The 20,882-nt window shown below is 41.1% G+C and overlaps 1 protein-coding gene across 1 annotated transcript in view; it reads right to left on the reverse strand.

Moving 5' to 3' along the window:
• Nucleotides 1-4,775: 4,775 nt before the first annotated feature.
• The window catches only part of GAD2 (glutamate decarboxylase 2), an 88,930-nt gene continuing 72,823 nt past the window's right edge, over nt 4,776-20,882 (reverse strand). The window contains exons 14-16 of the mRNA XM_017870798.1: nt 15,610-15,717; nt 15,191-15,280; nt 4,776-7,425 (exon numbers count right to left, since the gene is read on the reverse strand). Of these exons, the coding sequence (XP_017726287.1) occupies nt 7,252-7,425; nt 15,191-15,280; nt 15,610-15,717 (372 nt within the window). The 3' untranslated portion in view covers nt 4,776-7,251. The remainder of the gene's footprint in view (nt 7,426-15,190; nt 15,281-15,609; nt 15,718-20,882) is intronic.

Consider the following 20,882-nt stretch of genomic DNA (forward strand, 5'->3'; position numbering starts at 1 on the left):
CAAAAGGCCAGTCTCAGATTCTACAATAGTAATGTTATCTGCAGGAGTAATTGGAAGAGTTGCAAATCTTAGGACCTCCGGAACAATGGCTGGTAATCTTTTATGTCTACACCTTAGCAGAATTCAGGATGCTTTCATCCTCGTAACCTGGTGGACTTTCATTAGCTTTACAAAGGCGGTTTAGTTTTGGGGAGGGCTATTATCATTTAAACAATAAACTAAATTTCTCCCAAAGTTTGCTTGGCCCAAGCCCAGGAATGATGAAGGGCAGTTTGGAGATTACAGGCAAGATGAGGGTTGATTAGATCAAATCTCTTTTGCTGTCATAATTTTCTCACTGTTACAATTTTTGCTAAGGCAGTTTCATTTGTAGTTACTTTACCATTTAAAAGCAATTTTTAGTTTACAGTTTCCTTAGAGATCACTGGTGAAACAATAGGTCAGGGGTTGGAAGAACAGGGAGCTGGATGAAGGGAGGGTGGGCAGGATGGGGAAGGGACATAGCGCTAGTCCCCAGAGCCTTCTCCCCTCCTCAGCCCCTCTGCTCCAGGCCTTTCCTCTCTCCCAAGCCTCTCCATTTCATAGATATAGATGGTTATGCCTGTGAACCACCCACATCCTCACAGTGTGTTTTTATAGCATCACTGTTTAATTTTGGGGAAATGGACCCCTCTGGTTCTCTCTAAAAGTGAGCTCTGAGCTATTGATCTCTTGGTGTTTGTTCCTGTTTTGTGTCAATAATTGAAATAAATTATAATGTTATTTTTGGACCATCAAGTCCATTAAATTATAGTGGGTGTGTGTCCATGTGCACTTTTAACTATATAGCTATATATATATACACACACACACACATATATATATTCATGTATGTGTGTTTTGATAAGCAAGTAAATTAAGAGTTAGACAGCTCCGATTGACCTTGTTAATGGAAAACACATATGAAGCTTCAGACTGAGTTGTCTGAGATGGCAAACACTGAGTTAAACTGAACATCTCCTTGAGTTTAAATTTAGAGAGAGTTATGTTCACCTAATTGGAGTAGGCAGCAGTTCTTTCAGCCAGCAAATCTGAGTGATGTTAGTTGACTCTGTTGGTAATCTACATTGGACAAGCAGAAGATGATGCCAAAGATAAAGATGACATTTCCAGCCTGGACTTGTTAGGTGGGTGCCTAGTGACCACTACCGATGGAGAGTTAGTAGTTGGGGAATTCAGAGGAGGGTGAATATTTAAGGAGGTGACGTGAGTTGACTTACAGAACTCATCAGTAGAAGCACAAGGTTTGTTGAGCACTTACTAGGTGTCAAGCACCATGCTAAGTGCTGTGCATCCACGTTACTGAATCCACACAAAAGCCTCATGAATAAGGCTGTGTTACAGGAAAGGGTACTGATCCAGATCCCAAGAGAAGGTTCCTGGATCTCACGCAAGAAAGAATTCAGAGTGAGTCCATAAAGTGAAAGCGAGTTTATTAAGAAATAGAGAAATAAAAGAACGGCTACTCCATAGACAGTTGCCCATTTTTATGGTTATTTCTTGATGATATGATAAACAAGGGGTGGATTATTCGTGCCTCCCCTTTTTAGACCATATAGGGTAACTTCCTGACCTTGCCAAGGCATTTGTAAACAGTCACGGTGCTGGTGGAGTGTAGCAGTGAGGACGACCAGAGGTCACTCTCATCACCATCTTGGTCTTGGTGGATTTTGGCTGGCCTCTTTACTGTCAACTGTTTCATCAGCAAGGTCTTTATGACTTGTATCTTGTCTTGACCTCTTCTCTCATCCTGTGACTTAGAATGGCTTAAGCATCTGGGAATGTGGCCCAGTAGGTCTCAGCCTCATTTTCCCCAGCCCCTATTGAAGATGGAGTTGCTCTGGTTCAAACGCTTCTGACAATTGCTGTTCTGAAACCAGGAAACAGAGTCAGGGAAGTCGGGTGATATGCTCAGGTCTCACAGCTAGTCAGTGTGGGGCTGTGATTGGATCCCCAGTGATCCTATTCCAGAGCCTGCACTCTTAGCACCCACAAAAGATGCTCCCCAAATCATGGAGAAGTGGAAAATTCTTCCTAGGTCAAGGGAATAATGTGAACAAAGGCAGGAATGTGCAGTGTCCTCTTTATCTGGCTATCTTCTACTGGTTCTCCTATAATCAATATTGAAATTAGCTAGAAATTCAGCCTCCTCCCCTTTTTGTCCTTCTGTATCCCAGCTCTGTTTAAAATCGTATCTCTTTACTCCATCCAGAATTTTACCATTGGGGCAACTCAAGCCTGTCGGGCAACCTGGACCCGACAAAGCACATCAGGCATACCTATTCCATCTGTTAAATTCCTCTGGTTTTCTAGCTTTTAACCTGAGCACACCACTTATCCTCTGCTCCTGAGAGCCTGGGAGCAAAGTACCTGAACACAAGACCAGAACTTGTAACTCACAGAAGTCCAGAAATAGACTCAGCACGCTGGAAAATACACACAGCATATGCACAGCAGGGCACATATGGCATTGTACTGTGTGCCTGAATTGTAGGTGTCTCCGCTGTCCTGAAACACGTAGCCTCACCAGATTTTCTGAGCCACAGGCCATGGACTTCGTTGTGAAATTAAGAATTGGCAAAATGTGAACAGTAGCTGGATATTTGACATTGTCATGGCAATATTACTATACTTTTAGCTGTGATAATGGTATTAAGGACATTTTTTCTTTTAAGAGTCCAGGGTAGGCACTGTGGCTCACACCTGTAATCCCAGCATTTTGGAAGGCCGAGGCGGGTGGACCACCTGGAGTCAGGAGTTCGAGAACAGCTGGCCAACATGGTGAGACCGTCTCTACTAAAACTACAAAAAAACCAGCCAGGTGTGGTGGTGGGCACCTCTAGTCCCAGCTACTCGGGAGGCTGAGGCAGGAGAATGGCGTGAACCCAGGAGGTGGAGCTTGCAGTGAGTGCAGATTGCACCACTGCACTCCAGCCTGGGTGACAGAGCAAGACTCCATTTCAAAAAAAAAGTAAAGATAAGCTGGGCATGGTCGTGCACGCCTGTAATCCCAGCTCCTTGGGAGGCTGAGGCAGGAGAATCACTTGAACCTGGGAGGCACAGGTTGCAGTGAGCCGAGATTACGCCACTGCTCTCCCATCTGGGTGACAGAGTGACACTATGGCTCAAAACAAAAAAAAAATACTAATCTTTTAGCGGTTCATATAAAAATAATTTAGTGTTGGGGACGTCGGGGAGGGAAAGGGGTGGGGGAATGGATGAAACAAGATTCAGGCTCATAATCAGTAGATGTTGAATCTGGGTGAAGGCTACACAGGAGTTTATATTATTTTCTCTACCTTTTTATGTATGTGACATTTTCCATAATAAAATATTTAAAAAAAAATCAGATCTGATTGAAGGAGAAATCAGAGTGGGGCAAAGACATCCTTCAGAAGCTACAGTGTAGGCACCTGCAGAAGAGCTTTTTTTCCCCCCCACAAAAGACCCAAAGACACTTTAAGCTCCTTGGCAAGTGAAGGGCCTTTGATTCTAGCAATTTGTTGAAAATCATCTCCACTATGAGACAAAGTCAGAACAATTATCCACAGCCTGAGATGTGTCCACGTTTACATATTTATTTGGGTTTAGAGAGACAACACAGATAAAATACTTGGATCATACACAAGTTTATATTTGGTAGGAAGAACAGGTTGCCACATGTTTGTATATTTTATGTTTTTATTTTTTTCTGTCTTTAGTAATGAGTAATGTTGGGGGAATGTCGATGTCATTCAGAAACACCAATTTGGGAACAGTAGCTTGGCACACCTAACTAATAAATACACAGTGTTTGCATTTAGCATTTGAGAACAGAAGAGCACGTGCAAAATGATACCCAGTTTGAGGTTCCTCATCCTGCTACTATATTTACACCTGCGCCTTCTTTGTCCATATTCTGAAGATTAGCAACTACTCCAGTGCCCAGCAGAGCCAACACCTACGATTTTGGCAGCTGGTGACACTCCATAATTGGTAACGTCTGTTCTCAAAGACATAGTGGTGTTCACCTTGCATTTTTTGAAGTTGCACAATTCTCAAAGGAAGTTTCTCAGTAGGGGGCTTAGCTGAGGGCATGTTCTCTATTAGAGCCGATGTGGAGGGCATATAGTTAGGGGAGAGAGAGAGAGAGAGAGAGAACAGGAACAGATGCAAATGTAGTTTTCATAATATCAAAGTTCAATACAGCTACCACACAGAAAAAGACATATCAATAATATATTGTACAAGCTTTTACAGGAACACATGTTGATTTGCAACACTGTACAGTTCAGATCTAAAGTGCACAACCCCAATCTGAGGTGACAAGACAGTATTATCAAGATAATAAAGGCAACACAGTCAGACAGAATTGATTTCCTTTTCTTTCCTCACATCCTGTGACGGTATATGAAGTCCATACCATGCATAGATCTCAGATAAAGACATATCACACTTGTTTGTTCAAGTATTTTAAATGATAAACATGATATTGCTGTATAAATGAAAATGGCCATGTCAGTTCTGATTAAAGCTAAAACCAAACTTTTCTAAGATTTGTGAAGAATGGGCCCACATAAAGACCATGGCACTGGGAATTTGGGCTAATATTCAAAATAATCTCCCTTCTTCCCTCCCTCCCTTCCTTCCTCCATTTCCTTCCTTCCTTCCTTCCTCTTTCCTTCCTTCCTTCCTTCCTTCCTTCCTTCCTTCCTTCCTTCCTTCCTTCCTTTCTCCCTCCCTCCCTCCCTCCCTTCCTCCTTCCCTCTCTTCTGACCTGATTACACATCTCCTTTCAAGATGACTTATTAAACTACTGGGACCTACTAGGCTTTTATTTGCTTTTTTCTTTGGGCTACAGTTGGCAAGGATTTCCCTGCACAGGCCTGAGCAAGGCTCTCAGCCAATTTGAAGGAGTACTGGGAAGGGGTAGGGGAGTGGGGAAGAAGAGCTATTGTTTTTGCTAGAATTGTTTTGCTGGAATTTCATATATAGGCACAAATTGTCCTTTAAAATTTTACTATCTCATTAACCTAAAAAGCAGCAGCAGCAGTTCACAATCTAGGATCTGTAACCCAAAAGATAAAGCATCCTGGAGTAGAGCAGGGTTGGTTCACCAGGGCATTGGGCCCCACTGTCTTCTCCAAGAAGGACAGCTGGTTGGATCAATTAGCATCTCTGTCTCTGAAGTGGAACCTTTGGGCCTGAGGCTCCAGAGAGTCGGGCAGCTATGTGCTTATTCTCAGCAGGCCAGGCAGTTTTGAGAAAGGAAAGGGATGGGATTAGACAAAGCCTAGAATGGAAGGTTATTCCTTCATGAAATTCTGTGGCACAGATGAAAGAGTTTACTTCTAATTGTCATAGTGAACCCATTTGCTTTCTAGACAGAAAGGGCCTGAAGCTGTGTTCATATCAAGTTATCACTGTTTTTGCATATAACCTAGGAGAAATAATGTAGGGGGAAGCTTATGAAAATTTCAGATGGCTGGATCCTGTGGTTATATTATAGGGCATTTCTATATGTTATATTGTAGGGCATTTCTACCTGTTGAAGGGCAGGGTCTTCTCTCTTCCCTTGTATACCTGTAGTCTGAGTATTGAACTGCCTGGTCCATTCAGAAATGGAGAATGTTCCTAAATTTGCATTTGCAGTTTGCATATGAATCTATTGTTCTCCTATCAGCACTTGGAATCTGACAATGTGTGACCCCATAAATATCTATGGAAGCCTTTGTTAGCTCAGGTTTTTCTATCAGGTTCGCAGGGAAAGAAGGATGTTTTAAAAATACTATTTTGAATTCTAAGGATCTTGTTATTTCTGCATATTCTGGTCACTTTGGATCTTGATGGGAGATGGATAAAGGAAAATCTTAAGATAATGCCTCAAAATCTAGGGTGAGAGGCTGCTCATTTCATGGATGAGAAACAATCACCCATGGAATATAAATTATTTATTTTGGGTCCCAGTGGTAGGCAGTCTGGTGGGAGAGACTTTGTGGGGAGGAATGGGGAGGGGATGGAAATGCGCAACTGTCCTGAAGGTAAATTTCTCTTTCCTGGACAGTGGTAATATGGTGCCAGGATGATGTCATTATTGTCCCACAGAGATCTCTTCTCCCAAGGCCAACTTTAATTTTCTGGGCTCACCACATTCTGGGAATATGCTTCATTCCTCTTTGCTCAGGCTGATTAGGTTTTATTTTTATTTTCTCTAATTAATTCAAATGACCTAATAAAAGAATACTATTTGGAAGATGCCTCAGGAACGAGCATCCACCTTCTGTTCAAAACAGGCTGAACTGGAAAGCAGAATAGAGACAATTACCCTAATTTAATCTGAGATGAAGCTTGGCTTGTCACACTTGCAGAGTGAGTCCGCTAAGAGTAAAAAGGGTGGAAAACTTCAAGGGGAAGAGAATCTTATTGCCAATGGGATCAATTATTTTAAAGAACTTGCAGTATTCTTTTGTGTTTGTTTTGAAATACTAACTTCAGAGATGTGATAAGCCATAACGTGTAGAGAAAGAAGGAATAATACCTTTTAAGAATTTTGTGGGTCAGTGTTTCAAAGTAACTTTGCTAAGTGTTTTACTGTGCCTCCATTAAGAGAAAGGAAAAAAAATCTGGCTTAGTTTCTATATCTGCCCCTGCAGTTTGTATAACCCATATAAAATAAAAATCTATATGTTACAAAATAGGATATCTTTTTTAATATATATATTTTCCTTTTGTAAAATTATATGTATTTAAATACATTTGAAATGTTGCTATAGGTAAATTAGAAATTTTTTTCTAATACTATGAAAAAGGCAAGAGTTTTTATTGTCAACATACATTTTATATTTACTTTATCCTTTTCACTGCACCCCAAAGAACCTTTTATGATTCAGGGGCAATTTGGCACTATTCAGTCCTACTAGTCTGAAGTGAAAATAAAGTTTGCTTTGCACACTATATTAAAATTAAGAGAAGTATTTATAACAATTTTAAGCTTTTCCTGATTGATTAGAATATAGCCTTTTGTCACTAATTCTTAGAGAGGTATTCTAAACTTAAGAAAGGACTTTTAAAAGGAGCAATGTCTTTTTTTGTTTAATTTTTAAACTCTACTCTACTTTGACACCACAATATAGAAATAGATTTACTTTGGAACAAACTACAAATACATTCACACAGTTTGTGACAACTTAATTGTCTACCTAGAGAAGTGGAACAGCTTGGTGAGCAAGGTTATTATAAATCTTGTCCAAGACGTTCTATTTCTTCAATCAGGAAGTCAATGTCTTGGTGAGTTGCTGCGGGGTTTGAGATGACCATGCGGAAGAAATTGACCTTGTCTCCCAACGGTTGGTAGCTGACCATTGTTGTTCCATACTCCATCATTCTGGCTTTAATCACTGGAGCCACCTGTGGGACAGACCATATCAGCATGGTGACTTTCTCCTGGGACTCTCCCCTGAGTCAAAGAACCCAACAGCAAGCAGTGTCTTTAGTTTTTAGCTCAACAGTAGGAATCTTACTTGTTTTCTCTTGAAGGAGTTACCTCCAAGTTTTCTTGGGATCAGAGAACTAGAACAGTTTAACACATTCAAGATCCTGCAGGTGATAAGAGGAATAAGTGATAGACTATCAGGTGCCTGCCACCTTGTCCTTGACTTTCCAGTTAGTGTTCTGGGAGGACGAGATGAATCTAGTATTGGCCCCAGGCTAAATGGGTTAGCAAGACGTTTGGGGGTGTTTTCCTGCCACAGTAAATTTAAAAACATTGGTAATAAAACAGTTCAGAGGATTGTTACCAAAATGTAAGTTTCAGTATCACGTGATATATGAAGATAAGCAGACTTTTGGCAACTTTCTTGAAACCCTAGAGCTTTCTAGTTTCTTTTCGTTCTCTTTTTGCAGTGCCTCACTTTGTAAGATATACTGAAAGATAATCCTTAATAGTGATAATGAATTAGCTGGGACAAAAAGCTGAACCCACAAGGACTTAACATACGTTGCATATCACAGACAGGATAGCATACCATAGACAAGATCATACTCTATTTATGCCAGATTGTTGATTATAGCCTCAGATAGTTCTCTATTGTGTATGAAATTAAGTTTAAACTCTAGTTCAGTTCAGAGACCTTTCATCATCCATTTCTGAGGCCTCATCTTCCACCGTTCGCCAAAATGAATCTTCAACTCTGACAAGACTCCTTTATTAAATGTCCCTTGAATTTACTATACGTATTTTTGTCCCTTCACACTTGTCATCAGTGTTACTATGTCATACTTGTTCTCTGTGCTTAGAATCTATCCCTTTTCTCTTCTGGTTCATATCCTACACACACTTCAAGATTCCACCACAGTCCTAGAACTGCTATGAAGCCTTTCCTGACTTCTAGTGTCCATCAGTAGCTCTCTTCCTTTAAGCTGTAAACATATGATCCATGATCCTTCCCCATAGATTCTGACTATATGCTAATTTCCTACTATCCTCTTACTTCTGAGCAAATACATTTTCTTTCTGTACCTCAACTGTCAGGTCCTGGAGGGCAAACACAGCGTCTTCTACTCTGTTTGTTGTTGTTGTTTACCAGCACAGTGCTTGGTACGTGTTGGGGGAGTCCTAAATTCTTATTGCTATAAAGAGTAGCATAATAGAAACAGCTATCTAGGAAGAGGCAAAAACTTAAATCATGTCTAACCGTACATATAATCTATCCACATATATTTATCACTGGAGTTTGTAAATATATAATATCTGATCTTCATTGCTGCAAATGGTAGATAGACATCAGAGAAACTTTTAGACTTATTTGAGTTTCATGTGGTCAGAAACTCAGTTCAAAATGGAGACCATGCCTTCTATCATAGCTGGATTTATCTTAAATGGACAGTTCAATTCAAATGGAATGCTGTTATGAACATGTGATTTATAAACATCAACTCTTAATTAATCATTGGTTTGTAATGAAGTTTTCATCTTCAAAGTATCCAATGCATAAAATCAGCAACGTTCCCATTGGGTCTAATCATTTGTTAGTTACCAAAGACAAAGTCACCGGATAGACTTCACCTTCACTTCTCATTCCGAACCTAATTTCCTTATCTAAAAACGAATGTGGATGATGATTCCAGCACTGAGATCTTCTGACTCTAGGTTGAGTTATTATATCCCTTCCCACTCCTTGTTCCATGGGGAGGAATGTTTCTCCTGGACTGATCCTTCTTTCACCTAAAGCATTAAGAATGTATGCAGAGCACCGGACACATCCCAGGGAATAAATAAGAAGAAGAATTTAAATATCTCAAGTCTGGGATTAACTTCTGAAAATAGATCTACTAGAATATTCCAGCCAAAGGGACATGAAATTTATCCTTTGTGTTGTGAGGCACGTCAAGTCAATATGGTTCCTGCGAAGATAAATCTCAAATTAGAAAAGGAATTCCAAATCCACTTGGCTGCAGGAATTTAAGGACAAGTCACATAACTATTCCTTAGTTTTATTTGTGTAATAAATCATGCTTGCTCTTTAGAAGTGATAAAATAATGACAGAGCTTTACTAAGTAAATTAAAGTCTCATTTAGTTTTCATGGGCAATCCAAGCAAAAATACAGAAGAATGGCACTAATTATCAAGGACAATCATCTCTAGCTTTTCAGATGAATGCAAATCAAAGGTTAAAAGATTAATGCTAACAGTCACAAGCAAACAGATTTTGGCATAAAGTAAGATTGAATCCCCTCAGTTCCTGAAGCAAGCTGAATTGGCAGAAATCACAGCTGTCTAAACACATATGACTTTTGGTTGCTTCCAGAAAATGCAGATGAACTAAAATTAGCTGGAACATGAACATCTACTTCGTGGTATATTCACTCATTGCAAGTTAAGAAGGAAAATAAGATTCGGACTATTCTGATGAATATATGTGATCTGTGAGGCCAAAATAGACATTCCTATATCAACTAAGATGGGTCCAGGGTTCAGGGCCTGGTTGGAGGGCAAATTGCTAAATTCCTAATGATTGAAATTCCCTAACAATAGGTGCTATGAGACCCCCTCCTCACCCTGATTTACTACCCAGACCACTATAACTCTGACTGGACAGAAGACTGACCTTACACACATTCTTTCCTGGTAAGCAACTGCAGACCTTAAGCCAGTTTGAGCAGCTTATAGACATGGTGCACAAACTGTGTTTATGTCCTACAGTTCACCTTTTGATGTAAAGAGCCAAATTCCACCTCATTTTAACACTAAAACCCTGCCCTGAAGTGAACATGGGATGTATGCTACATATATGTTTACTCATTCTGCATGTGCTCAGCTCCCCTCATAAATATGGATAGCTTTTCCCCAAAACCTACTGAATATGTATGACTCTACTGTGTGTTACAGGCCCTGTAAGGCATAAAACCCAACCTGCCCTTCCCCTCTTGGAAGAGAGGGCACCTTCCGCACATGCTGCAGGCTGTCTCTGCCTGGTTTGCAAACTGGTATCACCAATAAAGCTCTCCTTTCTACTATTTAGCCATCCCGGTGGTCTATTGGATGAAATACATAGAGATTTCACTTATTTCTAGGCTTTTGTATTTTTTGGTTGTATTCTTAGTTTTCCTAAACGAAGAACGTGAGTTGAGAAAGAGTGGTCGCACGTTGAAGAATTCACTAAAGGTGTAGTCAACAAGAGCTCTTTGGGGCTGCCTTAAGAATTTTAGGGTGTTGTCTTCTCTCTTGTGCCGTTAGCTTTTTCAGTCCTTTAGAAAGCAGTAACTAGGGGACTCTTCCATAATTGGAATCCACATTTGTCTCTTTCAAAGAGGGTGCATAGTAAAGCATCATGAAATAAACTTAAAAGATATCACAGAAATGTATTTTCACTATGTCCTAGAAAACCTCTTTGTTTTACATTTTGGAAGACTGCAAGAAATTTTGAAAATGTAAAAGCAGAATAATTAAATGAGAAATTCTAAACCATTGGCTAGGCTTGGTGGCTCATGCCTGTAATCCCAGCACTTTGGGAGGCTGAGGTGAGTGGATCACTTGAGGTCAGGATTTTGAGACCAGCCTGGCCAACATGGTAAAACCCTGTCCCAACCCCATCCTGATCAAAAAATATAAAAATTAGTTGGGTGTGGTGGTGTGCACCTGTAATCCCAGCTACTCAGCAGGCTGAGGTGGGAGAATCGCTTGAACCTAAGAGGTGGAGTTTGCATGAGCCGAGATGGCACCACTGTACTCCAGCCTGGGCAACAGAGTGAGATCCTGTCTTAAAAACAAAACAAAAAAAATTCTAAAATACTAAAATTTCACCAATTAAATCCTCTATTGCATTTAATAACACAGACGTTCAAAGAGTCTGTGTTAAATATAAGGCCAGGCTACTTCCTTACAAATTTAGTATTAAATCCACTGCTAACCTTTCAAAAGTCCACCAATCAGTGTAGGACTGTAAAAGCTGACAGAACCAGATAGTGATCAACAATAACAAAAATTAAAATAAGAAGATGAAGAACCAGAAACAGAAGAGGTCCTCAAAAGACCAGCCCTTTTGACTCTTGTTTGGTAAACATTGGCACAGCCTATTTGCTGTCCCTCCCTGTGTCTAAAGCATGGTGCGGTGTCACATCCCCATAATGCCCCAAACATTCATCGTCTACACTGCCTCAGGGACAAAGCGCCATCTGCAAGATCACAGTCCTGACAGGGCAGGAAGCACACTGACTGGATTCTCGTGTTTACCACCCCCATGAAGGTATGACTGTACCTGCTTTATTTATAACTTCTGTTATCCAAATATTTGTCCTCAAACTAGTGCATTCTGGAAAAAGGCTTACAAGCCACTGTTAGGTTTCCTAAATGTTGTTTCCCTTCCTTATTCTGGAATATGCCTAAGGTATTCGCTATAGATGGAAATTTTCTGTCCTCCCAAAATTTATATGTTGAAATCTTAACCCCGCAATATGATGATATTAGGAGGTGGGGCCTCTGGTAGGTGATTAGGTCAGGAAGGCACAGTCTTAGAGGCCTCAGAGAACTGCCTTGACCTCTTTCTGCCATGTGAGGATACAGGGAGAAAAAGGCCATTGATGAACCAGGAAGTAGGGGTTCCACCCAACACGGAATCTATAGGGACCTTGATCTTGGACTTCCCAGCCTCTAGAACAGTGCAAAATAAATTTCTGTGTTTATAAGCTACCTAGTCTATATTAGTCTGTTTTTGCAGCCCAACCAGACTAAGATACAATTTTAGCCTAACAAATGATTTTTGAGTTCCTGCTGTGGACTACAGCTATGAATCAGGCAAGATGGTACAAAGAGTAATTCTCTGCCTTGTCTTGTCCAGAATTTAACTTTGTTCTTTTGGTTCTCATAAACTGCACAGGAAACTCCACATTTTCCCCATTTTGGGTCTATATTGGCATGGACCAAGAGAACTCTGTGCAGTGATCTCCATCATGTTCTATATCTGCGCTATCCCATAAAACAGCCATTGGTCACAAGTTGAGCAACTGAAATGTGGCTAGTGCGATTGAAGAACCAAATTTTGTTGAATTTAAATTTAATTTTAATTGATTTAAATTTAAATATAAATAGCCACATGTGGCTATTACTACCATATTGGACAACAGATTATTTCACCTCAGTTTTTTTCCCTCTGGGACTGTGTGTGTGCATGTGTATGAATATTTTACTGGTTCCTGGACATTATACTTTAAGGGCGTCACACTTAATAAAGAACTTTACAGAAAGTCTGAAAAAAATCATTGGCATAGATGAACAAAAGTTAAACTTGGTATTCATGTGGTTCTATTTTCGTTTTCAAACCTGAATTGCTGAATTATCTTGATTACAATAATAAAATGGAGAAAATCAGGAGAATTCATTTTGCAATCCCCGGAGATTTTCGTATTTGAATTGTCAACAGTATAAAAACAGTTTACTAATATTCTAATTGCCATCTCCAGGAAACAATCTCCATCCCTATTCCTCATTACAGCTCATACGAGGTGCTGAAACCTAGGAGGCATTTATAGAGTGATGTTTAAACAGGGGAGTCTCCGAGTTGATTTTTGTTCAGAAAATGATGAAAAAAGTGTTTTTATTCTGTACTCCCATCTTGCTCCATTCCTCAGCCCAGTGATAATGGGCTGATTCAACAAATGAAATCAGCCAAACTAGTCTGTAGATTCTCTTTCTGGTCAGTCAGTTCAATAAGGAAGTGAAAGGCAAAAAGAATGGAGGCATCTAATTTCTAACTAACTGGTTAAAATAAGTCATTGTTAAGAAATTTTGCATTATGAAGGTATACCATAAAATTCCAGGAAAATATGTATTTTTTCCTCTTAATGACAGCAGACACCCGCACCCCCATTCTCGTTGTTATTGCCTGCACTGATCATCTTATCCAATGCGACCTCTACTCAATTCCCTCCCACCCTGTGAGCCTGGTTTCCAGGAATGAACCAACTTCACTAAATCATCAAACACAACCACAGCCCCTTCCACCTCAGACACATGCACCACGGATCCAGGGTCTAGAATCTTTCTTCCATTTTTTCCTCTAGATCAGGGGTTCTCTAGCTGAGCTGCACATTAGAATCATCTGGATAACTTTCAGAATCATTCCCAGGCCCATCCAAGCACAATCTGATTACATTTTCAGGGTGAGACCTGGTCACTAGTGTCTTTATAAAGTTTCTGGATGATTCTAATGGATGACCAGGATTGCAAATCACTACTCTAATTAGGAGGCTTGGTTTAAAGACCTCAGCCAAGTGGAAGTTTGCTCCCGATGAGAGTTTGATCCTAGGTTGCTTAAGGGCAGATGTTAACATGTAAAAGCTTCAGTGAAGGTTTTATAGCTACACAAAATTCTCTTCTTCATTTTACACAGAAGGAACTAAAGTGTTCCCAAAGGTCAATGAGGCAGCCCAAACTCCTGAGCAGTGAAGGGACAGCCTGCGGGGCTCTTGGCAGTGACTGGAGGAGGTTCCCTCTTTTACGATAAATGAAAAGAACCCCCAAACCAACCAAATCAACTCTGAGATCCAAGTCTACACGACCATCCCTAGTTTCGCACGGTGACAGGTCCTGCATACTCGCTTCGATGTGCATTGTAAGCCATATTTCACCCGTGTATAAGTGCTAGGAGCAGGAGAGGATGAAAGATAAAGGGTGTCTTACTGACCACAGTACAATTTAAAGCTCAAGCCCTCAGACTTTCTGTGAGATTTTGGGAGTTACATTTTCTCCCTGTATGTCAGTTTCTCCATCAGCAAGATGGGTGGACAGTCCTTCCCATGTCAGGTTGCTCTGAGGCATTAAGTGACCTAACACCTGATGCTGAGCTGGGATACAATACACACTCAAAACAGTGGCTGTTATTATTGCTCTTTGCCCTCCTACCTTCTGGGGGTCATCACAGCTCTAAGGACACCCTCAGGATAGCCTTGATCTTGGCAGCTCAAGAAGGTCAGCAGCAGCATTGTTTGCTAACCATTTCTGGTACCTGAAGTCTCTTTTGTGCTTGTAACTGAGCGCCAATTTCACTTGGAACAGCAATGAACTTCAGCAATGTCCTCGCTGCTTTGTGAATGCCAGCAAAGGTTATCGCCTGACTACTTCTTTTAGGACATCATAAACTCACTCTCAGAAAACAAGCAAATAAAGTTGTTAAAAGTCTGCATAGGTTGGGCGCAGTGGCTCACACCTGTAATCTCAGCACTTTGGGAGGCCAAGGCGGGCAGATCACCTGAGGTCAGGAGTTCGAGACCAGCCTGGCCAACATATTGAAACCTCGTCTCTACTAAAAAGACAAAAATTAGTTGGGCATGGTGGCGGGTGCCTGTATTCCCAGCTACTCAGGAGGCTGAGGCAAGAGAATTGCTTGAACCCAGGAGCTGGAGGATGCAGTGAGCTGAGATCATGCCACTGCATTGCAACCTGGGAGACAGAGTGAGACTCCATCTCAAAAAAAAAAAAAAGAAGAAAAGAAAATAGAAAAAAAAGTCTGCACATACCAGGTTCTATACGTCCTGGCTCTGTGGGAGTCCACAGACGGGAGTGGGCCCATGCACCCAGGTGGGCTCTCTCCTAAGGCCACAGGCATATGTCATAAAGAAGAAGTGCACATGAAAGGCTCAATACACACATGTATCAGAGGAACTTGGAGCACTGACCTTTGAGAGGCGACTCATTCTCTCTTCATTGTCTTCCAGAGTACGCAAGCTTGGAGGAATGTACCAGAAGCAGACATTTGTGTGCTGAGGCTACAAAGAGGAAAGGAAGATTCACATCTGGCCCAGGCTGGCAATTTTGAAAATTCTAAGAACATTTCAAATCGATGTATTCAGCAGGTTCACAACACAATTCCCACTTTTCAATCAGGAATTGCCATTGGAGGGCATGATTTTGACAAAGTTCTATGGACTACTTGGTGAGTTTGGTCTTTATTCCAGCGTGGAATAGCTACCCCATCATCCAAGACTCCCCTCTGTGACAGTCCCACTTACCTGGACAGCACATCATTTACATCATATCAGTGATGAGGGTTGGAACTGACTAAACTTTCTGGGATTGTAGAAATCCAAATACATACCTTCCCGTCAAACACCATCTCATATCCTTCTCGGTTTTTTATGATGTTGTATAAATACTCTGCCAACTCCAAACATTTATCAACATGTGCTTCAAACCCGGTAGTCCCCTAGGTAAGAGAAAGACACAGCTCATTAGGCAGGCTAAGAGTGCGCAGGAAGTGATTTCCCTGGAGACTGATGGTCATCCTGCCGCCTCCGTCTCAGTCCCGTCTGGCACTTTCCCGACACAAGGCTGTTTCCACAGGCTTTTTCAGCGCTGTTTTCTCTTTAATGCTCTCCCCGTCAGGTGCTTTTGTTCCCTTTCATTACTGCTTTCTACAAGGGACTCCTTTTCTTCCAGAGCCTCCATTCCCCAGGCAATTAGTTTGACTACTCAAGGGGAAAATGTGCCTCTGCTATTCACAGGAGTAATCATGGAAGTCATTAATAACAGGAGGGCTGGGCTACTCTCTTCCTGCAGATAAAAAGCATCACTAGAGACCCTCCAGAATGCCTGCTTAGTCCCTCTCCAACGTGTACATTTTCCGTTCCCAGAGCCCATCTTTGTCTGTCAGTGTACCTGATATGGAACAAATTGGGTAGGTGCTCATTGAATTCTTTGAACAAATGGATGTAGGAATTTTAGGGAGTACCCAGATGCTTTGTTAGCCGGTCAAGCTCTGTAGAGTTCTCCTTTGGGGGCAGATAAATGACTCATGTGTCTATGATGAGTGAACATTATCACTGAGTTCTTTTAGTTTCTGGCTCTGGAAGCCCTGGATCCAGACTTAGGAAAACCAACACAACAATCTTGGACTGGAGCTGTTTAACTGACATCGGGACACACAAGAGAGTTACTTTTCAAAATGACTTTCCTCTTATCTCCTTGGATGTTTACTGGGTGCTGATGGAGAAAGCTTAGAGAAAAAGCCAATGCTCATCTCAGAAGTACTTTGAACCTGCCTATCAGTAACTTCTCCAGCAGGGAACCTAGAGAAAGCAATTGTAATGGAGATGAGATGGGCCCACTTGCCTGTTTCATACAAGATCACATCATCTCAGCTAAGGGTGCCCAACAGAGCCCAGAGACTTGTGATGTATGAAGCAGGTTTAAGAACAAGCTGCCCTGGAGAAATCAAATGGGTTCAGAAATTCACTTATTTGGAGACTGCTGCCCCAGCTGATTGGCTCAAGGAGGTTGATGGGTTCCTGATGCCTCCCCAGGAAGGGCTTGGGCTGATGCCTGATGCTTGGCCAGCACCCATACCAGGAGCTCTGTGTGTCTGTTGGTGCTAAGGAGATTATTATTGGTTTGGAATGACTTGACAGTTTGGGTTCACTTGGGATGGACTGTAAGTAGAAGGGAGGGAAGCTGATTGCTCTTCTCCAACCTGGATCCTTTGGACCAGTCTGGAGCTGGGTTTAAACTTTTGCATGTCTGATCTTGGCTATGGCATGACCAGTCTGACTCTGACCCTGTCCTGCTGAATAGCATCGGCTAATCTCTCTGATCAGATGGGAATGATGATGCCTCTCTGATTTCCCATGAAGAAGAATTTGCACTGCAACAGCAATGGGATTACTAAAGACCAGAATGTGAGACCTCTGGTTCCCCTGGTCTGGGACCTTGCTATGGGGATGATGGGGTCGTGTGATTGCCCCATTAGTTGGGGGCTAAAGACATACATGGGGAGTGACACAGAAAACTCTAGTGTGCCCTGGGTGCCTCCTGTTCATATTGAATATTTATGGGATTAAGATCCACATTTTATTTTCAAGGTTTTGAAGGCTTTTGAGAGATTCTTCAAAATTCTTTCATTCATTAAATACTTTCATCCATTAAATTACATGCCACGCAGCTCTTACGGTGAGAATGACAGAAGCACATGTCAAACTTTATCAGGGATCACGTCCCCATAGCCTGAACCCCTGTGCAGGATGCTGAAGGCTTGGACAGGCACTCCTAAGTGAAAGGCTGGACTCCAGTGTCAAGATTCCGCTGGGGGAGTTTCTGGAGAAAGATGGTTTTATTTAGCTCCTCCTGACTCACACACGTAGAACTAGTTTAGATTGACCTGGCTGCAACACATACTCCATGAGGGCACAGGTTTATGTTTCTTTTGTTCACTGTTAAATCCTCCACATTCTGAGCAGTGCTGAGTGCATATTAGGTGCTCAATGTGTATTTGTTGAATGAATAAGTGAATAACTTTGAAGCCTTTTACAAAGTATGTTCTGAGGAATGATCTATATCAGAACCGGATTATTTGTGTTAAAAATGTAGATTCTTAAGCCCCACCTCAGACTCCCAAACCAGAATTTTAGGAAGATGAACAATGTTTATGTGATCTTCTTCAGCAACCTCACCATCCAAGTATTCAGCTGCTCCCTCCATGTGGTCTTGGGGTTTAACATCTTGAGAGCTGGTCGTGATCATTCTCTGCTTCCTGAAATGCTTTTATAAACATTCTCAGGCCCCAGAGACAGTGCTTTTGAAATAACTACTGAATCCCTTGCTGTTATCTCAATTTTTGCTGCTCCCACCCTAGTTCAGGCTCTGTTACTTCTCACCTGGCATGTAGCTCCCAAGTTGCCCTTCAGTGAATTAGACTCTCCCTTACTCTCAAAATACACACTGAACTCCTGCTCAACCACTCCTTGGAATGGCCTTCTCACAGCACTGCTGGGTGAAATCCTACTTTTTCTACCTATCCTGTTCAAGTCCCATCTCAAAGGCCATCTCTTTGCAAATCATCTCGATTCTTATACTAGGAATGAGCTCTCCATTCTTTAAATTCCCCAGATGTGTCTGGATTTCTTTTGTGATCAGTCCTAATCTGTCTTTTATGATGGATTTCTGTGCATTTGTCTTATCCTGTCTGGAAAATGAGAGCCTCCTTATTCCATTCAGTATTAGACACGATAATAGATGCTGAATATCTACTTGTTAAAATAAATTTTATTTTAGAGAGAAAGTAAACATTCTGTCATTTTCGGCAAAGGATGCCAGATGTCTATTTCCCTTTAATAATTTTTTCCTGGTGTTTTTTTTTCCTCCAGCCATTTGCCAGTCCCTCTTTATCCATATTTTTAATTAGCAAAGCTAATCACAAAAAACCAAGGAAAACTGCTGATTTGTATGACTACATACAAACCCCGAGATTTGCTATGAAACCTTGGTTGTTATGAACGAAGCCATTCCTGTAGACCTAAAAAGGGAATGTAGGAGAATCGCTTGAACCCGGGAGATGGAGGCTGCAGTGAGTGAGCTGAGATCGCACCACTGCATTCCAGCCTGGGCAACAGAGCGAGACTCTATCTCCAAAAAAAAAAAAAAAAAAAAGTGTTGGGGAGATGTAATTTTAAGTTTATTTACTTACTTTTGTCGGCTACTGAGTTTTAGCCACTGTAGGAATCTGTCAACATTGGGAAATAATCATTAGGTTCTAGGATTATTTAATAAAATGCAGACAAAATGAAAGGCCGACTCCGTAAGAAGAGAGTTGAGAGTAGGCACTGGGCCTCTGCTGATGATAAACATCCATATCTTAACCAGCTAGTATGCCTCTTAGCATCCTAAATCAGGGGTCTTATTTTTTGCATAAATTTGTTCTAATCAAGTTAATTTGGACTTAATATGATGGCTGTCATCAGTGCATTTAGCTCCATTAGTCATTAGCAGATCAGTTCAAATAATAATAATTTATACTTAGGCTATTTTTCATGGGATTTTTCTTAGGAGAAAATGTGGAAAACACCGAATTCTCCAGGCAGGTCTGATCACAGAGGGTTTACTGAATTAATGCTATGTTCTTCCTCCTCCTCCTCCTTACTCTTATCCAGATTGTTTCCTCATTCCTGTGGGGAGGCAAGATTCAACATCATAGCCAACTCTTTCATGGCTCTTGTTGCAGGAAAAGGATGACTTCTTCCTTGGCCGGCATGGCTAAAGGGAGAGCTTTGATGTGAGTACAATTATCCCACCTTTTATCTAGATTGTAGGACTAAGCTTATTACTTTAATAATGATTATCATTTCATTTTTCAAAAAAAAAAAAAAAAACTCACAAAGGTTTAGATTGAAAACAAAGTGTAAGTTTTTGCCACTTAGATGTCTAGATATTTGAGGTATTTCCACAAAGAAGTAAAATAATAAGTAATGCAGTGGCTGTGATTTCCTCTTTTCATCCCCTTCCCCAATGACTTCATGAGGCCCTTCCCTTTATTTCCGGCTTCATCTGGTCCTGCTGTTTGATTCACACTTGATGCCCTCCATGTTATTTCTCTAGGAACCTGGGCTGCCCCTGCTGGAGAGGAGGCTTCAGATGGAAAGGGAGCAGCAGAATCTGATGAACCGTGAGAGAAATGTTTTCGTGGAAATATTGCTGATGATCATTATCTTAATAAAAACACCACAGGGGAAAAAAGACACAAAGAATGACCCTTGAAGTAAGAGGGAACTTGGCACAATATTCAGAGATCAAGGTTTTCTCAGCTTGCTACCTGATATTTACATTCATCATTTTGTAATCCCCACCAATCAATGAAAGGAAAAACCTGCTCATTTTAAAGCGGCTTGGAGGTATATCAATAGTTTACACTCTTGATTGCTTTGGGTTTTTCTTCCAAATGAAAGTGTCATTGCTAGCAGAATGAGTCTCCCATTGGGTGGTGGGGACCAGGTACCTGTCCTTGTTGGGCTGTCAATTTTCAAAAAAGGAAGGGGGCCCATCAGTCCACCGTTACCGGGCAACACTGTGGAGCTTCACTTCATGTAAAGCTCCCGATGTTTAGCTTCTTGTAGCTGCCTGATATTTAGCAACATGTAAAAAAAGTTCTGCTGGAGTAAACACCATTAAGCAGGCTTCCCTGAAGGATGTACAGTCCAGCCATCCCTGGAAACCACCCAAGAGTTACTTCTTCATTAAGCAAGACCATCTTTCTGTTTAAACTGCATCTTTTTGTCAGAATGGACTTAAAGGAGATTCCATAAAATACTTGTGGATTGCATTGCTTCACTCAAAACTCCCTCTTTTCTTGTTAAGAACCCCATCATCTAAGCTGCTTAAAGTAATTTAGGTTACTTTAAAAAAAATTATAAACAAAAGCATAAGGAATTCATTGCCGTGGACAAGGTTCCTACCTTTTTACACAGACTTGCAGAAGAACCCATTCACTGGTCTTATCCTGGTATACTTCACTCCTGCTGACCAAGTTATTGGCATTTTCTTATGGGACAGAGCATGTTACGTCTTTAAGTAGGCTATTTACACACCTAAGAGCCAAATGTATAT

The sequence above is a fragment of the Rhinopithecus bieti genome, unplaced genomic scaffold, assembly GCF_001698545.2.
Source record: "Rhinopithecus bieti isolate Rb0 unplaced genomic scaffold, ASM169854v2 scaffold_5022, whole genome shotgun sequence".
Classification (NCBI taxonomy): domain Eukaryota; kingdom Metazoa; phylum Chordata; class Mammalia; order Primates; family Cercopithecidae; genus Rhinopithecus; species Rhinopithecus bieti.